The sequence below is a fragment of the Pterocles gutturalis genome, unplaced genomic scaffold (genome assembly GCF_000699245.1).
Source record: "Pterocles gutturalis isolate BGI_N339 unplaced genomic scaffold, ASM69924v1 scaffold17211, whole genome shotgun sequence".
NCBI classification, from domain to species: domain Eukaryota; kingdom Metazoa; phylum Chordata; class Aves; order Pterocliformes; family Pteroclidae; genus Pterocles; species Pterocles gutturalis.
The window spans coordinates 70,403-93,602 of NW_010100718.1; the positions used below are offsets into that span (position 1 = coordinate 70,403).

Consider the following 23,200-nt stretch of genomic DNA (forward strand, 5'->3'; position numbering starts at 1 on the left):
AAATTTTAACCACCTCCACATATAGAAGAATTACATAGAATTGAAACAGTTGAAATCAGTGAGAAGTAAAGGCTTTTGGTAGCACACCACATAGCTTACAGAAGTCAATGCCAAATGGCAGCGATCACAGCCAAGAGTCACCAGGACGGCTGGCAGCTGACCCAATCCTTGACAGGCTAGACAGAGCTACCAGTGGTGTCAGGCTTAATTCCCTGAACTACCTAAAACACCAACACATCTCCAGGAAAACTCACTTGGGCAGAGTTATCAAGACACAACAGAGACCCCATTGGCCCCATCTGGTCTATGGGGGGAGGGTAATTCCAGAGGTAGGGCAGCCCACCCAGACCCAACACCATCTGATGGCATCTGCCTCTCTGTAGTGAACACAGAGATGAGGATGACCAGGGTCCGATGGATGAAGGCTGGCCTCATGGTTAAAGATGACAGGATGCTCATCCACTGCAAAGTGGGGTCAGCCAAGGACTGAGCACTGGGAAATTTGTACTTCGCAGAATAAACCACTCAGCAAGGAAAGAAACAATATAAATGTCTGAAACAAATGTCTTATCTCAGCAAAAGCGGGGGTGAGTAAAAGCCTACAGGGGATTGCCAATGAGACCTTTGGATCAGATCCATATCTAGCTCTGCCTATGTGTCATGAACTATTTGGCTAATGCAGTTTTGCTCGGCTATTTGCTTGCTTATAGAAATGGTCGCCCTGTCTCACTCATAAAGCTGAAATAACTCCGTCTGTGTAACAGACGTGACTCCCTCAGTTACACTCCCCGTGACTTCGCAGAGTTATGATCAAAAAGACATCATGTTATACAAAAGCAAGGCTATCTCTTGCTCTCCATGAAAGCAGAAAGCCTGTCCCTCCCATCCCGGGGTGCCAAGGCATCTTTTCACAGGGGTTGGCTTATCACCCACCGCTGCTGCTCAAATCCGCTGGGACTGCCAGCATTTACTGTACAGCCAGTACCCAAGGACCTGCTCTGTGAGCTGCCGTGATTAATCACTACCTTCTCTCTGGTGTGATAGCACATCAGCGATTGCATGTCATCCAGCCAGAGTAGAGAGAAGTCATCAAATCTGTAAACACAGACACACATGTGGGATCGCTTCCAGCTATGCCCTCTCTCCCTTCTCTCCCCTACTTGGATATTTCAGCATAAGGGGAGCAAGAAGTTCAAAATAATTTCAGGGGCTCTCTCAAGAGACAGCTGACAATGAAACCACTCACACACGATGAAAGAGACCAGTGTGGTCTACAATGACATGTGCTTAATTTTTCAGCACAGATGAAGTGAGATGATGCCTGTCAAATCCCTCAAAGAGACTGCCTGCTGCCCTGGCTCACTTTCCTATCAGGGCCAGGGGAGAGCTGATGCAATGAAGAGATTTATTCCCTGTCTCACACAGCATGCTGCGTACGCAGCTTTGTAACATGGCTGCAGCCAGTGGCCTCTGCAGGAACAAGATGCAGGACCACGAAATGACCCAGTTAGCACTTGAGCATGGCTTGTCTAGGATTTATGGCACACCATAATGCCTAGATGGATGTCTAATTCCCAGCTGATCCCTGGGTCACAAGCCACCTGGGGCACAAACTCCTTGGGTTACATAGGGAAGATCAGCTCAGTTCTTGGAACAGAAATCCCTAAGCAGCCTCCAATGCGCTCGTGGCTCTGACCCAGGACTAAGTTGTCTCCATGCCCACATAATACACTGGCTACAGAGTTTGGATCAAGGCATAACTACTGTTGAAAGCCGAGTTCAGCACACCTTTGCTCCTCCTTATTTCCAAGCGAGCAGGGAGCCAGTGTCCCAGAACAGCGCTGAGAGGCACGCAGGGCATCTGCTTGTCCTTTTTGGGTGAGCAACTGCACCCCCTCCCTAGCACTTCTATGTGAATAACAGCACAGGCAAGCCCAGTTTTCTGGTCTGAACCCCCTGCACAGAGCATGCTGCACTGCCCCTTTGTCTCACATGGGATGAATAAGGGAGCTCTAGGCATACCTGGCACAGTGGGTAAGTCCACGTGTTGCTGTAGAAGGTGCTATAGGGATTTCACACCCTCCCAAGATGGAGAAAGGCATTTTGTCACATTTACCAAGAGTGGGGGATGCAGGTTAGAGCTCTATCCAGCAGAACAGCCTAGGAGAGATGCTGCTCTACCAGCAGCAGAACCGACAACCCCTGCTTTTCTGCAGACCATCTTTTCCTGCCTATTTTTCTGATGCCCAACACCAGTTGATCCCATCTAGTAACCTCTCTCTACTTTGGGTCTTCCAGTCAGCTGCTTTTCCGCAGATCAGCTTTTCCTGCCTATTTTTTCTGATGCCCAACACCAGTTGATCCCATCTAGTAACCTCTCTCTACTTTGGGTCTTCCAGTCAGATGCACAATCCCACAAATCTTGCAGGAACTTACAATCCTGAGATATCTACCTTTCTGTCAGGTTTTGTTCAGATCAGCCAACAGTCTCAAAAGCTTTTAGAAGACAAAAGATAGAAATAAAGATATTATAACCCTTTCTCCATTGGGAACCTGGGCAAAAAACTACTCAACAGAACTATGCATTTGGCTCATGTAGTTTAATTTAGCTTTCCCTCATTGCCCTGTTCAAGGCATGCACACGCACATATTCTTATTACTGGATTAAGTGACATAAAATACACATCCAGAGGTTAGAATGAGGACATGGTGCAAGTTACTGATAAGCATGAAGTCCAGGCAGAACAGAAGAGACAGTCAGATAAAAGAGAGTCTCAGAAGCAGCTACTGCTAGAGGATGTGCAGTCATGGAGGCTTTACACACACCCCTCATTCTCACACATACAGACTACAAACAGAGACTACAAATTAGTTGAGCTATTTTTGCTACACATAGAAAAGACAGAATGAACAAAGCTACTGTAGTTACTATTTTAAGGACTTAGGACACCCTCAGATGCTGTGAAGACAGAGGAGGAATATGCTTTTAGAGGTTCTACAGTGCTCTGAGACCCTGTGGTAATAGAAGAGAGATGCTACATAAACATGTTTGTTAGATATTATAAATACAATGAGAAAATGTGTGAACATAAATTTGCATGTATAATTTAACATATTCAGTATTAAAATCTGTCCTTGATGGCTAAGCCAGAGGCACTCGGGAATGGAATCCCTGCCGGTCCCAGTGGACAGGGGAAGATCATTCAGACAATGCTGTGTTGCCGGCTGGTACAAACGGCTGTGGCCCCAACAAAACCAGAGCCAGGAGAATTTTGCTGACCACAGTCCTACAGGGTGCCTGCATGGCTGTATGCACTGGAGGGAGCAATGAGATGTACTGTGGCAGAAGTTGCACACACACAGCAGAGATAAGGCACCCGAACAAAGCAGCCGCCGGGCTGCTGCCTTTGCTGTATCCCTTCACACGCGTGTAGCTCAGCTGGGAGAGTCGGTCATTACACCACGCTTATCCAGAGCCTGCATGGTACAAGGTGCACACATGAAGCTTCTAGATCAGGGAGTTTGCAGAGTGGCCCTGGCAGGTTATCACTTGCTCCCTTTTCTAAAAACACTGAACCTTTTGTTAACTCTTCTCAGCAAGTCTTTCTTAAAGAGAAATCATCACCTCCCAACAGGCTATTCACATGCTTGAAGAGGAACTGCAAAAACCTCAGATTAGTGCCTGTAAAATCCTCAGCATTTGTAAAGCAATTACTGAGCTCTGTAATTCATCAGAGCTCAAGGCAGATCCCTAGGAAAACGATTATTAGCACAAGGGTGCAATACAAAAGTGCTTTTGCTAACCTGATAATCATTGATACATAGAAAACAACTGGAAAGACTGGAAAGCCAGAAAGCAAGAAGGGAAATGCAAGAAAAATCAAATGAGAGACACACTGCATTGCAATAATTGTATGTCACTGCAGAGGGAGAAAGAATAAACAAGATGTCTCAATCAAGTGTGTGGAGTTTGCAGGCTGAGCTCTGAGCTCCAACCCCACCATCGGTGCTAATCTGCACTATGGCACTGAGCATGCAATGCACTTCTGCTGTGCCTCAGTTTCCCCATTTGCGTTGTAGCTTCAGCGCTCCCTTCCCATGCCTCTGGCTGTATCTTGTTCCAGGTTGCTCTGCAGGCTGGGGACTGCCAGACTGCATGATGGACTGCAGTGTGAAAAAAATTTAAAAAAGAAAAAGAAATTGGCTCCTGGGGCTTGCTGTATAGCTGAAAGGAAGAGTCCATTTAATTCTGAAGGCTGTCCCCTGAGGCCAATGCCAGGTACTGAGACAAAGATACAAGAAAACCATATCAGGGAGCAACACAGTGATTTGCACTCTGGTTCGTTTACCCGATAGCTCCTGGCTGGCATTTCCTTCAGCAGGCGAACTTAATCAGCTCAGCAGGAGAACTTAATCAGCTCCTGTGATGGTGTGCCTCCAGTGATGCTTCTGGCATCCTTCCCTATCACCCCCAGGGCAACACAGACAAATGCTTTCCCTTCCTTATGCACCCCGACATGGTCTTTGCCTGCGTGACTGCTGAGCTGTGCGCAGAGCCAAGGACTCCCCTAAGCTGTCTCTCTCCTGTCACGCATGGGTCACTGGGCTGCATGGCCACCGCTCATTTAGTTTGCAGCAATGCCAATACATCGTACAAATAAACTTATTTAATTCACATGGCCTCACACTGGTCAATTTAGCATTTCCTGTGATGCTGGAGTCCTGCCGCACAGCCTGGGCCCACCTACTGTGTTGCCTCTGTGCACGCTGCTGTCAAGGCACCAAGAAATGCGTTATACAGCACCGACTGCAAGTCCACCTCTGCCACAAGGAAATAACTCCTGTGTTTGCTGTCACAGACTTGCAAGGACAAACAGAGAGTCTCCAAAGCACAAGATAAATCCCTGGACACACACTGTGCCCCTCCATCACATCCCCTCTCGCCCGGCTTCCTCATGCCTCCCAGGGAAGCCCCTGGCCAGCAAGTGGGGCCAGAAACCCCAGGAGCAGCAGGGTGATGTACACATGTTCAGGCTCTTGTTTCATCCCCAAGTGAGCAAAACCCTTTTAGAGGGCTTTTAATCACAGTTACTCACAAAAATTTGGCAACAAATACTGAATTTTCAGCTCTGCCCACTTACATGAATTACGATATGCTGCATAATACTCCCATCAGAGACAAGCAGAGGGCAGATGCCTCCAGATGTAATTTTTATTTTCCTTTGCTGGGGATAATGTTTTCTTGTTTCAGCGACGTGCGTTCAAAGCGTTCCAGTTCCCATGGCAACTTTGTGCTTCCACTAGAGTTTTGAAGAAATGTCTTTCTTAAATATATATTTATTAGAGACAGTGCCTGCAAGTGTGGTTTATTGACACGTTTCTTAGGCAACTCACAGCCTACAGAGGAGAAAGCTGTCTCCAGAAATATGTTGGCTGCCAATCTGCCTTTTCTCAGCTTCTGTTTCAACCAGAACTCTCCCCTCTTTTTCTGCCACATACATACTAGCCAGAACTGGCTCCCTTTTATTTCTTTCTGTTCCCATCAATCTCCTCCATGCCCAGCCTCTGCCCAGCTCCCCAGTAATGCCAGTGCAGCAGGGGCGTGCCTGGCCAATTCAGCACATGCTGAAAGTATCTGCACCCATCCACTGCCTGCTGCCCAGGGACCCCCTCTTCTTCTGCAGCCAGAGTACCATCACCAGCCTTATTAAACATTTGCATGCAGGAAAAACCCAAAGTACTGCAAAATAGAGACCACTACAAGAGCCTCTCAGCCTTGGAGGGCAGCATCAGGAGCATCTGCACCGTCTCTGCCCCTGTCTGCTCTCCCTGTGCCATCTGGCTGCAGCCCGCTGGGCACCACGTGCCCTCCAGGAAGGGGTGAGCACATCAGAGCCCTGATCCTGCTCCCAGTGCAGGAGATTGTGCATGAGGCTCCCACACTGGTTGGGGGAAGGATTCGTGCCCTAGGTCTCGGTTATCTGGTGCCACTTGAGCTCCTCCGTTGCAGCTGTTCACAGCATTGTGGTACCTCTCTGGGCTCCATGGGTGTGGAGCCAAGGGATGCCGAGATGGCCTCGTCTCACTGCCTAACACGCTGCCTTCCCTGCTGCACTGAGGCATGCCACCCACCTCTGCTCCTGCACAGTCCTTGTCTAACCCTCCTGCCTGAAAAACCTACGCCTCTGGCTCAGAAACTCCCTGCAGAGAAACTGAGATGCAACATCCCACCCAGAGCAGCTTCCAAAGGTTTTTCGCAAGACCCCCGAGGACAGTTTGTATTTCAGGGTGCGCAGGCAGCCCCCAGCCCCGCTGCCCTCCAGGGGCAGGGAGGCCCCTGACCCCTCAGGGATTTCCAGGCTCCCTGGCCCAGCGGTGCCCCGGGTACCACAGCACCCACCGCCCTCACTTGCACCGTGTTCAGCATCCCCCGCTCGAGCTCCTGACAGCTCATCGGAAAGAGGCGGCACCAGCCCTGGCAGGGGGTCCCAGCGGGAAACCATGCTAGAGCTCTCTAATAGAGCTGTAACATTACAGCTTCAAATTGCCTTCCTTCAGGAGACAAATCCAAGCAGGTAAATTGGTAGGAGCTGCGCGGATCCGGAAGCTGATGGAGGTAATCCCAGGCATGTTTAAATGCAAAGGCCCCAGGAGCCTCACTCAAACCCAACGTGATTGCTGAAGCTTGCTGCTGTGCTTAATTCTCAGGTGCAGCCTGCTCGGGGGGTGTGAAAAGCAGAGGAAAAGGCAGAAAGAACACTGGGAACAAAACCCACACTGGCTTCAAGGTCAGGACATTGGCCCTCAGCAAAACCATGCACCAGCCAAACAGCAGCAAAACAGCAGCTCCTGTTCACTCCATCATGGAAACCACATGGATAAATATTGCTGTTATCCCTCAGAGAAGTTTAGAAACATTTTCTTAGCCCAGCCTCCAGCAGGGACACACAGGCTCAGGGGACACTTCTTGCTGACTCCAGACTTCACATTAATTGTACCATCCCACCAGCCATTAATCAAACGTCTTCCACTGGCATTTTTATTGAAAATCAATTTAATAAAGTCAGTGGGAGTCCACATGCTTCCATAACATCAGATACATATTCATGGGGGCTTATGCTGCTTTAGCTAAATGAGTTTTTTTAAATTTAACTGATGCAATTTCCTTGTTCCTTAATATATAGCTTGGCTTGCCCTTGTTTGGGAACAGAGATGAGGTGGGACTCAGCCCTGTGCTGGCTCTACTCTCAGGCACACCAAGGAACAATCCTTTGCTATTAAGCCAGCAGCTTTTGGCACGGATGCTGTGATCTGTAATTGGAAATACAGGTCTGCTGGGGTCACTGTCACCTGGTGCGAATCCCCAGAGCCAAGGCTGAATTCAGAAGGGCCACTTGGAGTTGAAAACTCATTTCCAGCCACTAAGAGAGTGGCCACCATTTCTATCTCCACGGGTGTGCCATTTGATTTCCATTTTTCCCTCCCTGTTTAAGCAGCTATTGTGCTCCAACCACAAAAGCTAATGAAAGCCATTGGAAAACACATTCCCCTGATGCTTGTTGAAGGGGGTTAAAAGGCTTCCAGATACCAAAATATACAACAGCACCAGCGAAAGAACTGAAACACACCCACACAAAGCTTCAAAATTTGTGAGGCACGTGAGTCCTAGGAGAAAGGATGAGCACCAAGCTCACCCTCAGTGAGACAGCCTCTGCCTGCAGCCCTGCGCAGGCTGTGAGCATCTGCCATGGGGAGGGCAGGTCAACCCCTTGCTCCCTCAGGAGGCTGCAGAGCAGCCGTGACCGAGGCTCCTTACTGCAGTCCTCCTTAAAGGCAGTTACTAGAGTCCAGGTGGAAGAAAGCAAAAATCTGACACATTGATCAAATTTAGTAGAAAGGCAGGACTCAGACAGTCCTTGTCACTGGGAGATTTTACAGCGTCTAACAGCTTCTTTGTTAACTGGAGCAGTGAGGAGCTGCAGCTTCCAAAAAGCGGCAATGCAAGCCAATTCAAGCACTGCCATGACTCTTGTCATGTTATCCTAGTGATACCCTTCTCTTGAAAGGCAGTGCTTTAGAAATCAAGCGCATCATCATTTTGCCTTTGTTATTAACGCAAACTGACTTGTTTTCATCGTTACAGCCTCGACCTAATTCCCTGCGCACACACCCCCTAGAGCAGCTCAGATCTCTGGACAGGATTCACTTTCCCTGTGCTTTCATGACATGAAGGTTGTGACTAGCCCCACTGACACGCACAGATATCTGGAGCCCAGGAACAGGGTGCAAACAGCCCTCCCTGCCCCGTGTGCCTCTGCACACGAGCTACTGAGGCTTGTGCTTCCCATGCCGCAGGTGCAGGGTGGAGGTGGCATGAAGATGAATGGAGTCCATGAAGTGGCACCACAATAATTTTTCCCTCATTCCCAGCAGCCACCAATGCAGCAGAGGTGGACAATGCCCACTTTCTGATGCCATGAGATAGTCTAGTAACTCAGTTCCTCCCGAAACACAGCATTTGCTGCAGGGACAATTCTGCAAGCCTCTGAGCCTACTGATTTCTCCAATTTCCCCCCCTATTAAGACAGCAGTCCTGCTTCTGAGAGATCACCCTGGCTGGAGACAAACTGCCTGTCAGCAAACAGCATTAAATACAGGGTATCATATTCAACAGATAATGGCATGCTTTTAGTTTTTTCCCTCTTGGATGCAGGTTACACAACTCATGTCATCTCCAAACGCTGAAATCCTATATGTGAAAAGGTAAAGCGTAATTGCCTTGAACAACAACTCTCATATTGACTCCAACATAAGGCCCATAAATATTAATACAGCTATATTTAGCCCCTTTCAATTACACATACAAAATTAAACATCTTTCTGGGAAAAAAACAGTCCAGATAGGGTTTGGTTGTTTTTTTTTTCTTTCCCCTTTTTAATGCATTCTGCATCAAAATAATAATTCTAATAGAGCTAAGGCTTTAAAAAAAATGAACAGTGGATGGAGGTACAGGCTTAAAGATTCTTTCACCTGGCTCAACCAGCTTGCTCCACAGGTATTCAGAGGCACTTGCATATTCCTAACCTCACCCCTGCACCACCTAGTTCCCCTCATTTGTTAGATTCAGTCTCTTTTCTGGCTGGCAGCAAACTGGGATCCACCGAAGGTGTGTGCACAGAGGGAGGCACATGGGGGAACCAGCCGAGCCGGGGACCTTGGGGTCCCAACGTCAAGGCTGGGAGGAGGATGTTCGAGGAGGGACTCCTGCCAGGCTGGAGAGGAGAGGTCCCATGTGCAGCACCATGGCCATGCCCACTCAATGTCTTCTGCAGTTAAAGACCTTTTCTTTTATATAAAAATCACATCCAGTTTCCTGATTTGCAAATTAATTATACCTCGCTTTCCCTGCCAAAGTGGACTTAATGGTATTAACATTACATGACAAAGAGCAGCTATCAGAAAGCTTCTCTCATAATGATGGCTAGATTGATCAGGAAAGAAGAGATTTCATCCTTTTGTTCTTTAACCCTTCCTCAAGCAAGCAGACAGGGCCCTTTTCTAGGAAAAGGGTTTTCAAATTGTCAGCCCAGGTGCATCTCTCCAAAGGGAAGAGCTCTCATCTTTCAAGCCCAAAAAAGCTTGTAATTCAATTCCCACATGTGCACACACCTTTTACAGAAAACACAATTTGTGGAAAGAAGAGTTTGCACCTTCATTTTTTGCAGGACAGTGGCCTTAACTGGCTAAAGTGACATTCACAGCTCTCCAGAAGACATCTTCAGGTACGTAAGTAGGAATGTAGGACTGCAAAAACCTCATCTGGCCTGTATGGATACCAACAATTTCCTCAACAAGAATTCAGATGGGTGCAGTAAGCCTTGTGCAGAGGCTCTGCCACCTTCCCCTTTGCAAATTTCTGTGTTTGTTTGTTTGGGGGTTTTTTTAATGATCATCAGATCCTTTCCTTCACAAAGTGTCTTGTATCAGAACTGATCCTTACAAGAAAGAGGCATGTGAAATGTCTTTTGCAAGGTTGATATAGTGTCTTGAATTTTCAGACACAATTTATTTCTCTCCAGTCATGAATCACTCCATCCACTGATTCAGTCTGAACTTTGTCATCAATAGGATTTTCCAGCAGGTTTGGGGGAAAAAAAATAAATCATGTGCTTTTTCCATGCCTGTTGTTCTCATCACTTTGGTTTGAATTATGTTCTTCAAGAACGTAAAGTCAATGTGGTGTCCTCTCACAATGCAAATTAGAGATTAAAAACTCTCTCTAGGCTATACTCTATGCTTACAATTGCCAATACTCCACAAAGACTTTTTTTTTAACAAACATTTGCTTTATGTCCTTCGGAGGCAGATTTTTAAAGTAAGCTACAGGTTAGTACACACAGACAAAAAAATCATTCCATGAAATTCCTGCCCCACCAGGCTCAGGGAGAGTTTTGCCATTTACTGCAACAGAGTAAGAATTTCACTCTGACTTTTAACAGTATTTGGCTAAGGGACCCTACATGGTTTAGCCTCATAGTCTTGCAGCAATTCACTCCCCATGCATCTTCCAGAGCCTTACAAACACTCCAATATTTTTATTTAATCAAACAATAACCTTTAGATAAATGAAACGGCATTAACAAGATAACAGGTCTGAATCAGCAGCATTAATCCCCCCACCGCAGGGGGCCCAAATGGATGTGATTTGATTGCTTCTTCCAGATGGAACGCGGCTGAAATTCACCACCAACAAGATCAATGACTTTGCCTCATCAGACATAATCAGTGCCTCTGTACAGATACACAAACTTCTGCAAACATTTTCTACTCTAGCTCAACAAATAAAAGAACTTCTCTTTCCTCAATATTTGACCAGTTGTTTCACCACCAGCTTCCCAGAATAAACCAATTAAAGTTGTTTTTCAACTCTATAACACCTAATTTAAAAAAATCTTCTTTCACAATCCCTATCAAAGACTCATTACAAGTCCTTTACATGGGACTAAACGAATGGAAATTCTAATAAATTAGTAGCTGCCATAGTCCAACAGATCAATAAAGACATCCTTGCAAGCAGTTTATAGCCATCTGTAACATCATCTACTGATGCTCTTAAAACCATCTAACACATGTTCAACATGCTCAAACATCAGCTCCCCCCTTCCAAAGTCATTATAAACAAATAGCATCATCCCATCTCCAACACGCACCCACCAGCTTCCCCTCAGGCAGGGATCAGCTGCCTGACATTCGCACTGGTTCACTGCAGGTGTCTGATCGAGCACTGGAGCTCTGAGATGTTACTCCAGTACAAATTTCTGGGGTAAAAATTCCTCCAAATGGATTCACTTTCCTAGAAAAATTCCTCGCCCTTTGAGAAAAATCTTACTTTTTGCCTACATGTGTGGCTGTATGGAGGGGTTAGCAACTTGAGGTAGACTCCTCAGGGGAACCAGACACAGCAAGTGAAGGCACCGTCTTAAAAAAGGCACCCAAAGTAGCACGAGAAATATCTTCACCTCCACAACGCTGGCAGCCTGGGGGTTTGGTTGTGGCCTCTCTGGAGAGCCCAGGAGCATGCAGCCCAAGGACAGCCTCATTGCTGGTGATCAGCTTTGGCTACACGACTGCCCCATGGAGAGGGTGGCTAGGCAGGGACACACTGTGGTGGTCCGCTCCCTCCCATGGCACTGCAGGGGCACAGGTAGCTGTGAGATGCCCTCAGAGGACCCGGTGCTGACCTGAAGCCCAGGTGCTGTTTCACACCAAAAGCTACGAATCTCTTTTCACAAGAGGTTTCTGACCCCTCTGGAGTGTTTGTGATACCCCTGAAGCTTTGATACAGGCTTGTTGCCCTAAGCAAATTCATGACTTATTTAAGAGAAGACTTTCACCCTTAGGCATAGCTCTCAAGCCTGTATTCCTCACTTGTCTTCTGATACGTGCATGCCTTTTCACACAGAGCTTCCTCTCCCTGTATGCCACTGGTTTAAACAGCAGCACAACTGGGATTTCTGCATGAGAGAGGAGAGCATTGGGGCTGTGCAAATCCATGGCAAAGCTGCCTTTGGAGAGCTGCAGCCAAGGGGAAGACAACCTTGTTTTAATTTGTTCATAGATCTTAACTTCAGAAGTTTGACGAGACAGACTCCCTGTTGCCTAGAAAGGTAAATAGAAGAAAATGCTATTCAGGCAATGCCTCAGCTTCAAATTAAAACTCATCAAGGTATCTCCGACAAAAACAAAAATCTGAGGTAAGACATGGATTTTTTTTGTAAGGATCAAATTCCTCCCTGGAGTAATCAATACAAGTCATGAAGTCAGATCAGAGAGAAGAGATGAGAAGTTGGGAAAGGTGGAACATTAAGACGGAAAAACAGATTAAACACAGTCCTGAAACCCTGAAAATCATAACAAACCACAAAGGACCGCTGGGTTTGTCATCTAATGTTTCTCTTGCACAAACAGTAGATCTAGATAATCTTTATGACAAACTGTAGGCAGGTTCATAATGCACACGTGAAAAAACTGCAGCAGGACCCAAGGTCAGACCGAGTCCAGCCTCCCTGGACACCTGGGGACCAGCTCTGCTGCACTGGGGAGTGGGACACACTACAGCGGGACTCTGCCACCACTGCTCAGGTGTCCCCACAGTGACAGACAGTGCCCGATGCTTCTGCCAAGGGACCAGGAACAGCCCTGTCTCCACCCCTCTGCCCACCGCCAGGCACCCGAAAACTGGGCTTCTGCAAGCTGTGATTTTAGACACACCCAAAGAGATTTGAAGGGTCCCTTCCCCAGGGCTTTGCAACCTATCCACAGAAAAAAAAAGGACAATTTCAACATTTCAAATAGATTTTAGGAAATAAAAGTTCTCTGAACCTCAATCTGGACAATTTAACAATTTCTACTACTGTTACAGGTTACTCTCACTGCAAACAGATTTCTTCTTGGATCTCACCAGCCACATAAACCCTTACTGTCTCAGCTTGAAGAGCAGCGTACTTTCAAGAGAAGGCAGTTCTATAATTTAATTATTCTGACTATTTCAGCCCCTCTGCCTTAATGTTCACATAATAACATACAAGCCTTTGCCTGTAGGAGGTCAGGACAAAATGACAGATGCACTGAGGTGTAAGACACCAAGCATCTCACAGGAATGTCTCAGCCTAAAGGGAGCCGCTCTGAAACTATGTCCAAAACTTCTTGGCCATCAGCACTTGAATCAGTGAAATACAGGAGCCAAGACAGGGAAACATCTGTTTCTCACTTGCTCAGAAGCCACCCTGCCAAACTACACAGCTATTAAAAAATCAGGAAGAAACACTGCACCGCAGAATGAAGAGACAAGAAAAACTCCAACTGAGGTGTGCTTCACTTACAAAAGAATAAAGGGAATAAATCAGCAGGATAAATATTAACAGGTGGGTACAGATCAAAAACCATTAGCAGGGCAGAGCTGACACAGTAAGGCCAGATTAAAGGCACTGTAGGCCCATGTCAGGCATCCCTGATTTGAGTCCTATTGTGCGAAGCAGAGCCTGACAGCACCAAAACCTGCTCGAGCCCCAGGGCGTCTGCACCGAGCCCAACGTGGGCAGGGAAATGCTGACACCAAGCCACAAAGAGCAACCTAGTGGAGATGAGGAAGAGGAGGCAGCTACGAGCCTGGGTTGCTTTCACTCTGGATATACCCAGTTGTGAAGGTACAAGCTGGTGCTTGGATGGGACCTACTTGCTGCCAACACTGAGGACAAGGAATGGGCACCATGCCCTGTCCCCACGGGAGAAGAAACCAAAGGGGCCAAGGGCCTTGTTCTGCCTAAGGGATTGCATTGCTTTAATCCAGCTGCCTGTGTTTGCTGGTCCCAGTAAATCCCATGCTCTGAAAAATTCAGTAGGCTCCTAACCCTCATCTGTCTAGAAGCACATCATGCAGACACAGACTGACAGGACGCTTGCCAGCCACCGCTCTCTCAGCAGGGCCGAGTCAGCCATTTAGGGACTCCAGAGACACGTGGTCTCTTCAAGGAAACACCATGAATTACCTTGTAAGCAATGCTGCATCCAGGAGGGATAACATCAATCGATCCTAGCTAGCTGCTTAGCATGGTACAAATTACTTTTTAATTGCAATTGGAGAAACTGGCTTATCTAGAAAGTTTACAGCCCATCTTTTAGAAAACTGAACACTCTACCCTCTCCTTCTCTTCCTTGGGGCAAAATTTTTTTCTCTTTGGCATTCCCTGGAAAAGGCCAACACTTTCCTGGAGGGCAGGCTTCCCCCAAGCAGCCAATACAGAAACTTTGTCCATCACCAAATGCCCTCTGGGTTGCTCATCCTAACACCAAACAGCACCTCAGACACACTCCCGGCCCCTGTGACGCAGTTTCTGGCTGAGCTGGAAGAAGTCCCTCTCCTGTTTTGCAAACAGCTATGGAAAGGCCCCACATGTGCCTCTTCCCTGGGCAGGAAGGTGCTCCCCAATAGATGTGTATTGCCAAAACATGTTAAAAGGATTCTCAAGGCTGTAAGGAAGGAAGAGGCTAGGGCAAGTCTGGAGGTCTCCCCTCCTGCCCCTCCTCAGGCATTCACAAGATGGTTGTGTTCTGTTGCAGCACAATGGGCCCAGCATTCACTGGTTAGGAAATAAGGTTGCAGGAGGCACAGCTGCACAGGGACCATCACTGAACCTCAAACAACCCACCTACTGCAGCTCCTCTCATGGTAACTGTGCTGGGTATCACACTGGCGGCGTAAGGATTGCAGAACTTCAAACACTCTTCTCAGTAAGCAGCACAAGGATGTGCAGGGTATTTTTGTGCATCAGTCATTCTTGGAGGATCACTCATGGTCCCATCACTCAAATCCCACTCCTTGAGCATCTCTTCTTTTTGGGTACACGATGTTTCTCCCTTTGTCAGCCAGCTCTGCAGGGAGCCCCAGCAAAGAGAATTTGAGAGCTATAAATAGATGCCCCCCAGCGCAGCACCCACAGGGCTGGGCAGAGGATCTGCATGATTGCACAGCTCCAGACTGGGACCACAGACCAGCGCTGTCCATAGAAACTCTCTTGGTGGGAGATTTTCTTATCCTACGAGTTTGGCCATGACAACAGATGTCTCCATCCCCTCAGGGTCCTTTTCTGTTCCTCTTCTGACTTAATAACCAATCTGCCCTGTGTTTTCCCAGGGGAAACACAGGTTATCTGCTGACAATTCCTTCCTCTTCTCCCCTACTCCGAGTCTTATAAGATGATTTATTTATGCAGCTGCCCCTTCCCCACACCCAGACAGTATTTCAGTGCTCCTGGGGCCAAACAAAAGACTCAGCTCTGTCCCTGAGAGCAAGCCAGCCCCAGCTCACCTGGCAGAGACAGGCACAAAGGGAGAAATCTACCAGCCACAGAGGACTTCCCTGTGACCCCAATGGTCATGTCCCCAGTGCTATGGGGCGTTCCTGCAGAAGGAGGGGTCTGACAGCCACCTCCCCTCCTAGCTCCTTTCCTCTTCTAAGCTCTTCTAGCCCCAGAGTATGCTCACAAATCTCTAGGTGCCCTCAAGATTGCAAGGAGTCCTCACTGGAGAGATGTCCTGAGCCATCTCCTGGTGGAGGGGCTGCAGCAGGGCACAGAACCATCCTTGCTGGGAGTCTGGCTCTGCTGCGCCAGGCACTCCTGAGCAGCCTCAGCACTGGTTTCCTTCAGCTTGTGTCTGCAGCATCCTGTTCGGAAGAGGAGCTCTGGCAGAGGAGCTATTAGAGTGGGTGGCAGCAGATGGTGAAAACAGAGGGGATAAGAAAATAAATACAAAGAGGCTATCTTGAGGGGAGAAGTCGCCACATCAACACTCTGTTGCTTACAGTCTCTTTTCTGAAAGCCTAAACAAACATTGCTCTGTTTCCAGCGCACAAGGAAATGGCTCTGCCGAACGCGTGGGACAGGACCCCGGGCACATGCAGCACCACACCACCCTGAGAGGTGCTGCAGCCCTGCACCCCACTCAGCCCTTCGTATCCCAAACCTGTCTTTTCAAGGGGATCAGTCTCACACAGAGCAGGAAAAACCAAGAGGGTGCCTGCACATTCTGCTTCCCCATTACCCACAATTTAGGCCAGTCCATCTTTCCACCATCCTGTGCGTGGGCACAATACCACCACGTCTGCCCTTTCCGTGGACACACCACAGCAGGACTGCATGGTGCTAATGGATGCTCTTGCCTGACATCTTCAGAAAAGCAAGGGGAAGATATTCCCAAGGGAAATGGGGAGAGCCAGGGCTGGGTCGACAGGGAGTGCCCAGTGCTGTCTCACAGGAAAACCAACCTATCTTGTAAGCCACTGAATCACCCAGCAGCAGAGCCGCTAATTTGAAGCAAAGCAATCCCTTTCACTGATCTCAGATAACTTTGGACAGCAGGAGCCCATTTCTTGCTGACTATCACCCCAGGCTATTTGATTAACCTCCAAGTCTGGAGTCTGCAGCAAGACCATTTCTGCCTCTCTGGCCATCAGCAGCAGTGGGAAAGGTCTTTCCCTTTAATGCTCTGTCTGAAAGCAGCCCTGACACACCTCCAAGGAATAAAAGCCCAGACTTAGGGAAAACAGGTCCAGATAAAAGTGGGGAAATCCTGGCTCACCAGGCTGCCCCCATACACACACACACATGCTGAGGACAACTCATTGCCAGCCAAGAGCCCCCAAAACCTGTACCCTTGTTAAAACCTCCCATCTGGGTCCATAAGAGTGCTCTATGAGAGGAAATCAGAGGTGAGAGCAGCCTTTAAAGATGCAATGTCTGGTTCAGGCAAAGGCAATTTATTATGTTAAGCACGTTATTAAAGGATCTAAAGCAACAGAGCAGAGATGTTCCAAGAAAGGTTTTAACTTCCCCAGCAAGGGGCTCCTGGGAGTCCTCTTGTTAATACTTTGCATGGGGTTGTCTGTAACTGAGCCTACAGTGAACATAAATGCCCCCTCAGTCCCCTTTCAGAATTCGCTTCAGTTAAATCAATACAGCCATCAGGGAGACTTGAGGAAGCAAAGCTATTAGTGGGACCACAGTTAATTCTGGGGGAAAGAAACAAGCAACAAAAGCAATAAAACTGATGGATGCCTTATGCAGACACAGTAACCCTTTCCTGTCCAGGTCCTGCAGTATGGCAGCCCATCCGAGGTGAAAATGCTCAATAGAGAAACCCTTCTTCCCCAGATTTTACATGATCTCTGCTTGGTATCAAAGTACTCCTGGACAAGTGCAGGGCAGAGGGCCGTGGCACGTGGGGCTGGGAAGAGAAGAGACAACGAGGCTGCTCTGAGGAACGGAGGGGTGCAATTCCAGCCTAGTGCCATATCACCAGAGACCCTGTCAGCACACAAGAGCTCAGAAAAGCTCGTTCCCAACCTCCCTTGGCAGTGGGTCCTTCAGGGAACAGGGAAGCACGTGGCGACTCCAGCTTTGGGTGGGAATCGTGGTCCAGCAGCACACCTCTGCAGTGGAGCAGGAGAGCTCAGAGCAGTGCAGGGACGTCACCTCAGCAGCCCCCATGGCACACAGTCACTGGCACCTGAGAGAGGTCATCTCTGCCACAGCAATGCCCCTTGGCAACAACACACCAAGAAACCACAGAGGCCCATGTCTCCCTCATCTCACCAAGAAAGCTCACATCTGTCTTCCCCACACATCTCCCTGTTTCTTCTGCCTCCTTACATTATGCTAAATGTACGCCATAAGCATTGGGAGGGGAGGTGACTACCGCGCTTTTGCTTTCTAAAGCACCCTAAACATCTGTAGATGCTTGGAGGGAAACTCACAGCAGTAGCTACAATGGCAGCGGTATTACAGGCAGCTCAGGAGACAGCAGAGCCCGGCTGCCTGCCCGCTGCCCAGAGCAGCACACAAGAAGAGCTTGCCAGGTGATGGCTACATAGGAAATAACGGAGAAGATGTTGAGGTAGAGGCTCTGTAGCAAAGCCCACTGACTACAAAGCAACACTAACACAAGGTCCTGCAAACTGGTAGTATCATAATTTCTGAAATGGTAATGCCTATAAAAGTAGCAGAAATAAGTTTAATTATATTTGCTCCATCTACAGGCCTATCAATGTAATGTCATAGAAGACCACAGCAGTCAAAAGACTTGCACTCTCATCTCACAAAGTATCAAACAACAAGATAGCACAGACTCAAAATCAGACTCAAAATGGGGAAACCAACAACAGAGGGACTCTGGCACTGAACTAACCTCTCGTCCTGACAGCACCAGACTTATTAAAAAGTCATTAGTGCACCCTCTCATTTCTAAAACTATACAGCTGTGTAAAAAAACTTTCCACTCAACTGACCTCCAAGTCCCGGTCTTAAGCGGTTGTCATATCCATCCAACAGCCTGTCCAGGATGCGAGTGAAAATGGTGATGTTATCTTTGCTGTCATCAACGACATCTGAAACATGCTTCTGAGAAAGCCTGGCACGCAGGAGAAAAAAAGAGGAAAAAACATCATCAGGAGAGAAACTTACTCTTTATATGCTCTGAACAGTTACTGGAAATGAAGGGAAGTTGGTTCGTGCTCCAGCCTGTACTGCAGTGGGCCCTGAACTGCAGGATGGAGTAAAACTGTTGATAAGGTGATGCGCTTGCGGGACTCCCTACAGGTCATCGTGAATCAGCTCCCCTCCAGCCTCTGCCACCGCAGCCCTCATGGTGGAAGCTGAGGCATCCCCGCTGCCCCCTCCCCACCCTTCCATGCTCAGGGCCAGCAGCACCATGGGTGGTGGTTTAGGAGCCCTTTTTTTTTTTTTCAGGGAGCCTTCCCTTGTCCCAGCATCCCTCACCTGCCCCTAAGAAAGGGCATTTTATGAACAGAGGCTGTGGGAACCTCAGTTACTCAAGTGCCAGTATCTCCTTATAGGCAGCACAGAAGAAGTGATGACAGTTATTTACCATATCAAACCATTTCCAAGTTCTCTGCTCCTGGGAAGAGGGAAGGGAGGCAGAAAAGTAGGAATTCAGTAAAGCAGCCTTAAAGCCTGAGTCCATCATTAAAACTCTGCATGAACCATATCTGTGGTTTGTTGAACTCTCCCTGTTTATAAAACCAAATGAGTTTTCAAGTTCCTGTCTCTGCTCAATGCAAAAAGCCTGGAAGCCCCTAAATAAGATTACCTCCTCAGGGCATTTTCTGCCCCAGGTGGAATAAAATAAGTAGTAAATTTCTCAAACAAAGCTCATCTCACCAAACAAAAACTTCAATGCAGTTTTGTATTCCCAAGAGGCTCAAATAATACATTTGCATTTCGCATCTCCCTTTCAATCAACAGAAAAGGAGCCTGCAAATCCTTCCGAAACTGCCTGTCTCTAAAAGAGATTTCAGATGACACAGAGTACCAGGGCTGTGGCTCCAAGCACAGCTTTCCCCAGCAGAAATAGCTGTTAGGACCAAAACAAATGGGAAGGCAGAAGATTAAGTAACAGAAATCCAAAAGAAAAATCTATAGAGATGGAGAGATTGCAAGGAAGATGGAAGAGGAAATAAAAGAGACACCAATGAGGCCAAAAAAAGATTAAGAGGCACACACAGGCAGTGGAATGGCTGAGGAAGCCCAGCCAGGCAGGCGCAGAAAAGGCTGCTGGAGTGGAGGGATCCCCAGTAGCAGCACCAGGAGCCCCTCAGGACCAGGTCAGCTCCAACTGGCAAATCAGCCCTGTGCCGCTAACTGGAAAGATAAGTGACTGGGGAGCACTGTGCAGATGAAGACCATGAATGCAGCAAACTAGAGAGACAGTGGTGGTGCAAGACGTGGGTGCAACTGCCAGGGAGGGCACCTACAACCCTCTGAAGCAGGGACCCACTCCCTGCACCTAGGGGAAGAGAAGCCCCTGAATTGTTGCTTTCTAGCACCTCATTTTTTCTTGCTCCAGTTGATGTGTGCAGCCACTGGTTTAAGCATGCATCAGGAAATAATTGGGAAAAAAAAAAACCAGAAAGACGAATATCATTTAAGGAGTTCAAAGCTTAATCCTGCTGCTTGCTATCTGGTTAGACTAGTTACCCCTGACACTACTGGTCCATTTGTAAATACTCTGTGAAGGGCCAGTAGGGTGACAAGTAGCAAAGCTGGCTTGGAGTTTTCTATCAGAATGTTCTCCCAACAGAAAACCCAGCTTCTGTAAAGTAAAAGAAGAGCAAAAAGTATTTTCTAGCAAAAGAGGAAAAGCTGAGAGCAAGAGTATGGGTATTTTTAGAGCCAGGCTGAATCAATACCATTCAGCATGCTGCAGCTAATTGAAATATTCCATTTTGGGTAATTTTGACATTAATTTGCATCGGCATCAATGACCAAACACTCCAGGAAATTGCATTTCAAGTGCTTGAGGTTCACATCTCCAGGGATCGCATCCCACTTCTCACAAAGCCACTTGGCCTCTGGTTTTTAGCAAACCAATACCTGCTATCCAGGGAGAAGTGGCCAAGCCAGGAAGCTCAGCCTACAAGAGCCCAAAGAGGGTAATAAAGTGCTTAAAATGCAGTTTCCATATGTTATGGGGGTGAGGCATGGTCAGGAAAACACCCATCCCAGCCCTAATGCAACCTGTCAGATCTGAAACACCGCTGATATTACAACTGCATCACAGCCTTCAAGACTTCCCATTTGAATCAAAACATTAGTTTTGTTTTTTCATCTGGACTTGAAATATTTGAAATAGCTAAACTCCCTGCAGATAGGTAAAATTTAGAGGCATTTAAAAAATGCCTACTGTAATTAGTGAGGTTTCAATTGTACCAGCTTTCAATAGATGTCACGGTTAAAAGCAATCTGTACCAGTGTCTGCTGATGGGTATATAACCATCTATAACTTATGAACAGCTAGCATGCTCGTGAAAGCTCATTCATTAATGTTTTATAAGGTATCTTTAAAAATTACCCATAATATAAAGAGTGAGAGGACAGATTTTTGTGAAGGAACCCCTGGCGGAGGCTCAGCAGTGATGGGAAAAATGAGTTTACAAATTTCAAAGCCACTTCACTTAGCCTGACATTTGAGGTTTCAACTTCAATGTGAGCAGCGTGGGATGCACTCAGGAGGCGCTGGGGAGGCAGGGCGAGGGAAAGGCGCAGGCAGGGGAGAGCCAGCAGCGCCTCTGCCTGGTACCTGATTTGGGCTAATTCCCCAGTCCAGCCAAGGTCTGGGCTGGCTCACCTAACCTTAACATGAAGCTAAAGCTGCCCTTTAGCAAGGCATAAAGACAGGTCTCATTTCTCTCTCCCAAAGCCCCAGTGAAGAACTCTAAGGAACTGCAAAGAGGTATGGGGATCATGGTTTTAAAATAATTAAAAGCCTTTAGGCAGGGCAGAGAGAGGTTTACAGCAAATTTAATTAGGATAGGCTTGAGGAAAAGTCATTACCTCACCACGCGTCCCCGTGCACATGCTCTCTGGAGAGCTGGCTGATACATCTGCATGCTAACCTCTGAACAAGGGTCCCCTCGTATGCAATTTAAGAAACAAATCCTCCTGCGGACCAGAGCGATACCCGCACGACAGGCGGCAAGGGAGCAGCGGCAGCAGCATCAATTAATATGTGACGGCAAGTAAAAGGACAGTGGTGGGGAAGGCATAGGCAGAGCTGCAGGCAGGGGAGCTGCTGACACCCCTCTGCAGCTGGCAGGGGGATGGGGACCCAGTCCCAATGGGCTGGAGGGGAAGGCAAGAGGCCGGTTCCCCGGGGCTGCCTGTGCCTGTGCAGGCAGACAGGGGCAGGCAGCCGGTTACATCAGTACGAGGGTCAGCATCTACATGTTACGGTGTTCTCGAGATGCATTTGCTTATGCAAAATCAGATCCCAGCAGGTGAAGCACCATGGGCAGCACAGGGTAGGAGTGTGAAGCTGGGCAAACGGCCGCGTGCAGAGGGGTGCAGTGGGGAAGCAGGAGAGGCAGCGCTGACATTTTTTCATGCGTGAAAATCCTTGATCACTGCTGGACTTGTAACTCAGCCGACAGCTTCTCAGTGTCCGTACCTGGCACTCTAAAGGCTTTTCTAAATTTTTTATAGAAGTCATGTATTATTTGCATTTCTCTCCATCTGCGCAGAGCCCCTCCCTCCCCACAGCTGGCAGACAGTGCTGGGGGTGTCTCTGCCTCCCTTCCTCCTCTCTGAGCTCACCCAGCCTCAGCAGAGGCTCTGGCCGGATGCAAAGGAGGGCTGCAGAGCCTGTCACGGACTAACAGGCTTTCAACTTCTCCTGACAGCTCCCAGAGGCTGAGAAGGTGAGGGTGGTGGCAGCACTCTCTGTGCCAGGCACCCCCCAACCCCGTGCTGCAGCAGGTCACACCAGGTGTGCTGCTCATGGGCCACTGTACCATACACAGCCAAACAGCTGAAGCAGTTTTATTGTCTTTGCTTCAAAAGAGTATTAAAAACTCGAGTGCAGGGGGCATCTCTCTTCCAGGTTAAAACTCATCCAAGCCAAGTCGTTGCCCAGAGTGAATTGTGCAGAGGCCGAATCTGAAAACTGGTTTTGTTACAAAAAATGCTGACAACTGTCCTTAGTGAGAGAACCTCCAATAATGCTAATGTAATCAGTCAGCTCAGCCACCAGGGACTTCCCCCAGGTGGAAGGCATGGGGATGGGGATGGGGACGAGAGGAGCGTCAAACACAGCGGGGACACTTTTTAGTGCTTTGCCCTGGACTACTTCATGCAGGTGCAGGCCCCAGGGTATTTAATCACAGCAAGAGGAAGCCTTGGCCAACAGCCTCAGCACTCACCACCTTACCCAGCATCAGCAGGGAGAGCCAAAACCAGGACTAGGACTCCAAGGCTAACGAGAGAGAGCGACCCCGTTTCCGGGAGCCTCAGCGCCATGGCCTCAGCGTGCGGTGACTGGCAAGCAAGCCTCCACAACCTGCCAGGGTGGGCACAGAGGGGAAGGAGAGAAAAGAGATTTTATTTACTAGGAGGAAAGCAATATGCTTAGTTCACTTTTTCCCAGAAGCACATCCATGTTAGCCAGCAGTCAGTATTTCTGAGGTCCTGTATTTCAAGTCAGAGACACCTGGCCGGGGACCAAAGACCAAATTCCCTGCAGCACCGCTGGCCCTGGGGAAGCCACAGCATGGGGTCAGAGCCAAGCAGATACACACACATAAAAAACCTTCACCCCATGTTCAGAGCACATCCAGTAGCTCCCCAGGTG

At 48.1% G+C, this 23,200-nt stretch overlaps 1 protein-coding gene across 1 annotated transcript in view; it reads right to left on the reverse strand.

The window, feature by feature from the left end:
* The window catches only part of GABRA3 (gamma-aminobutyric acid (GABA) A receptor, alpha 3), a 60,003-nt gene extending 37,134 nt beyond the window's left edge, over nucleotides 1-22,869 (reverse strand). The window contains exons 1-2 of the mRNA XM_010080929.1: nucleotides 22,781-22,869; nucleotides 18,345-18,466 (exon numbers count right to left, since the gene is read on the reverse strand). Coding sequence (XP_010079231.1) covers nucleotides 18,345-18,466; nucleotides 22,781-22,869 — 211 coding nt within the window. The remainder of the gene's footprint in view (nucleotides 1-18,344; nucleotides 18,467-22,780) is intronic.
* Between the last annotated feature and the right edge of the window lie 331 nt (nucleotides 22,870-23,200).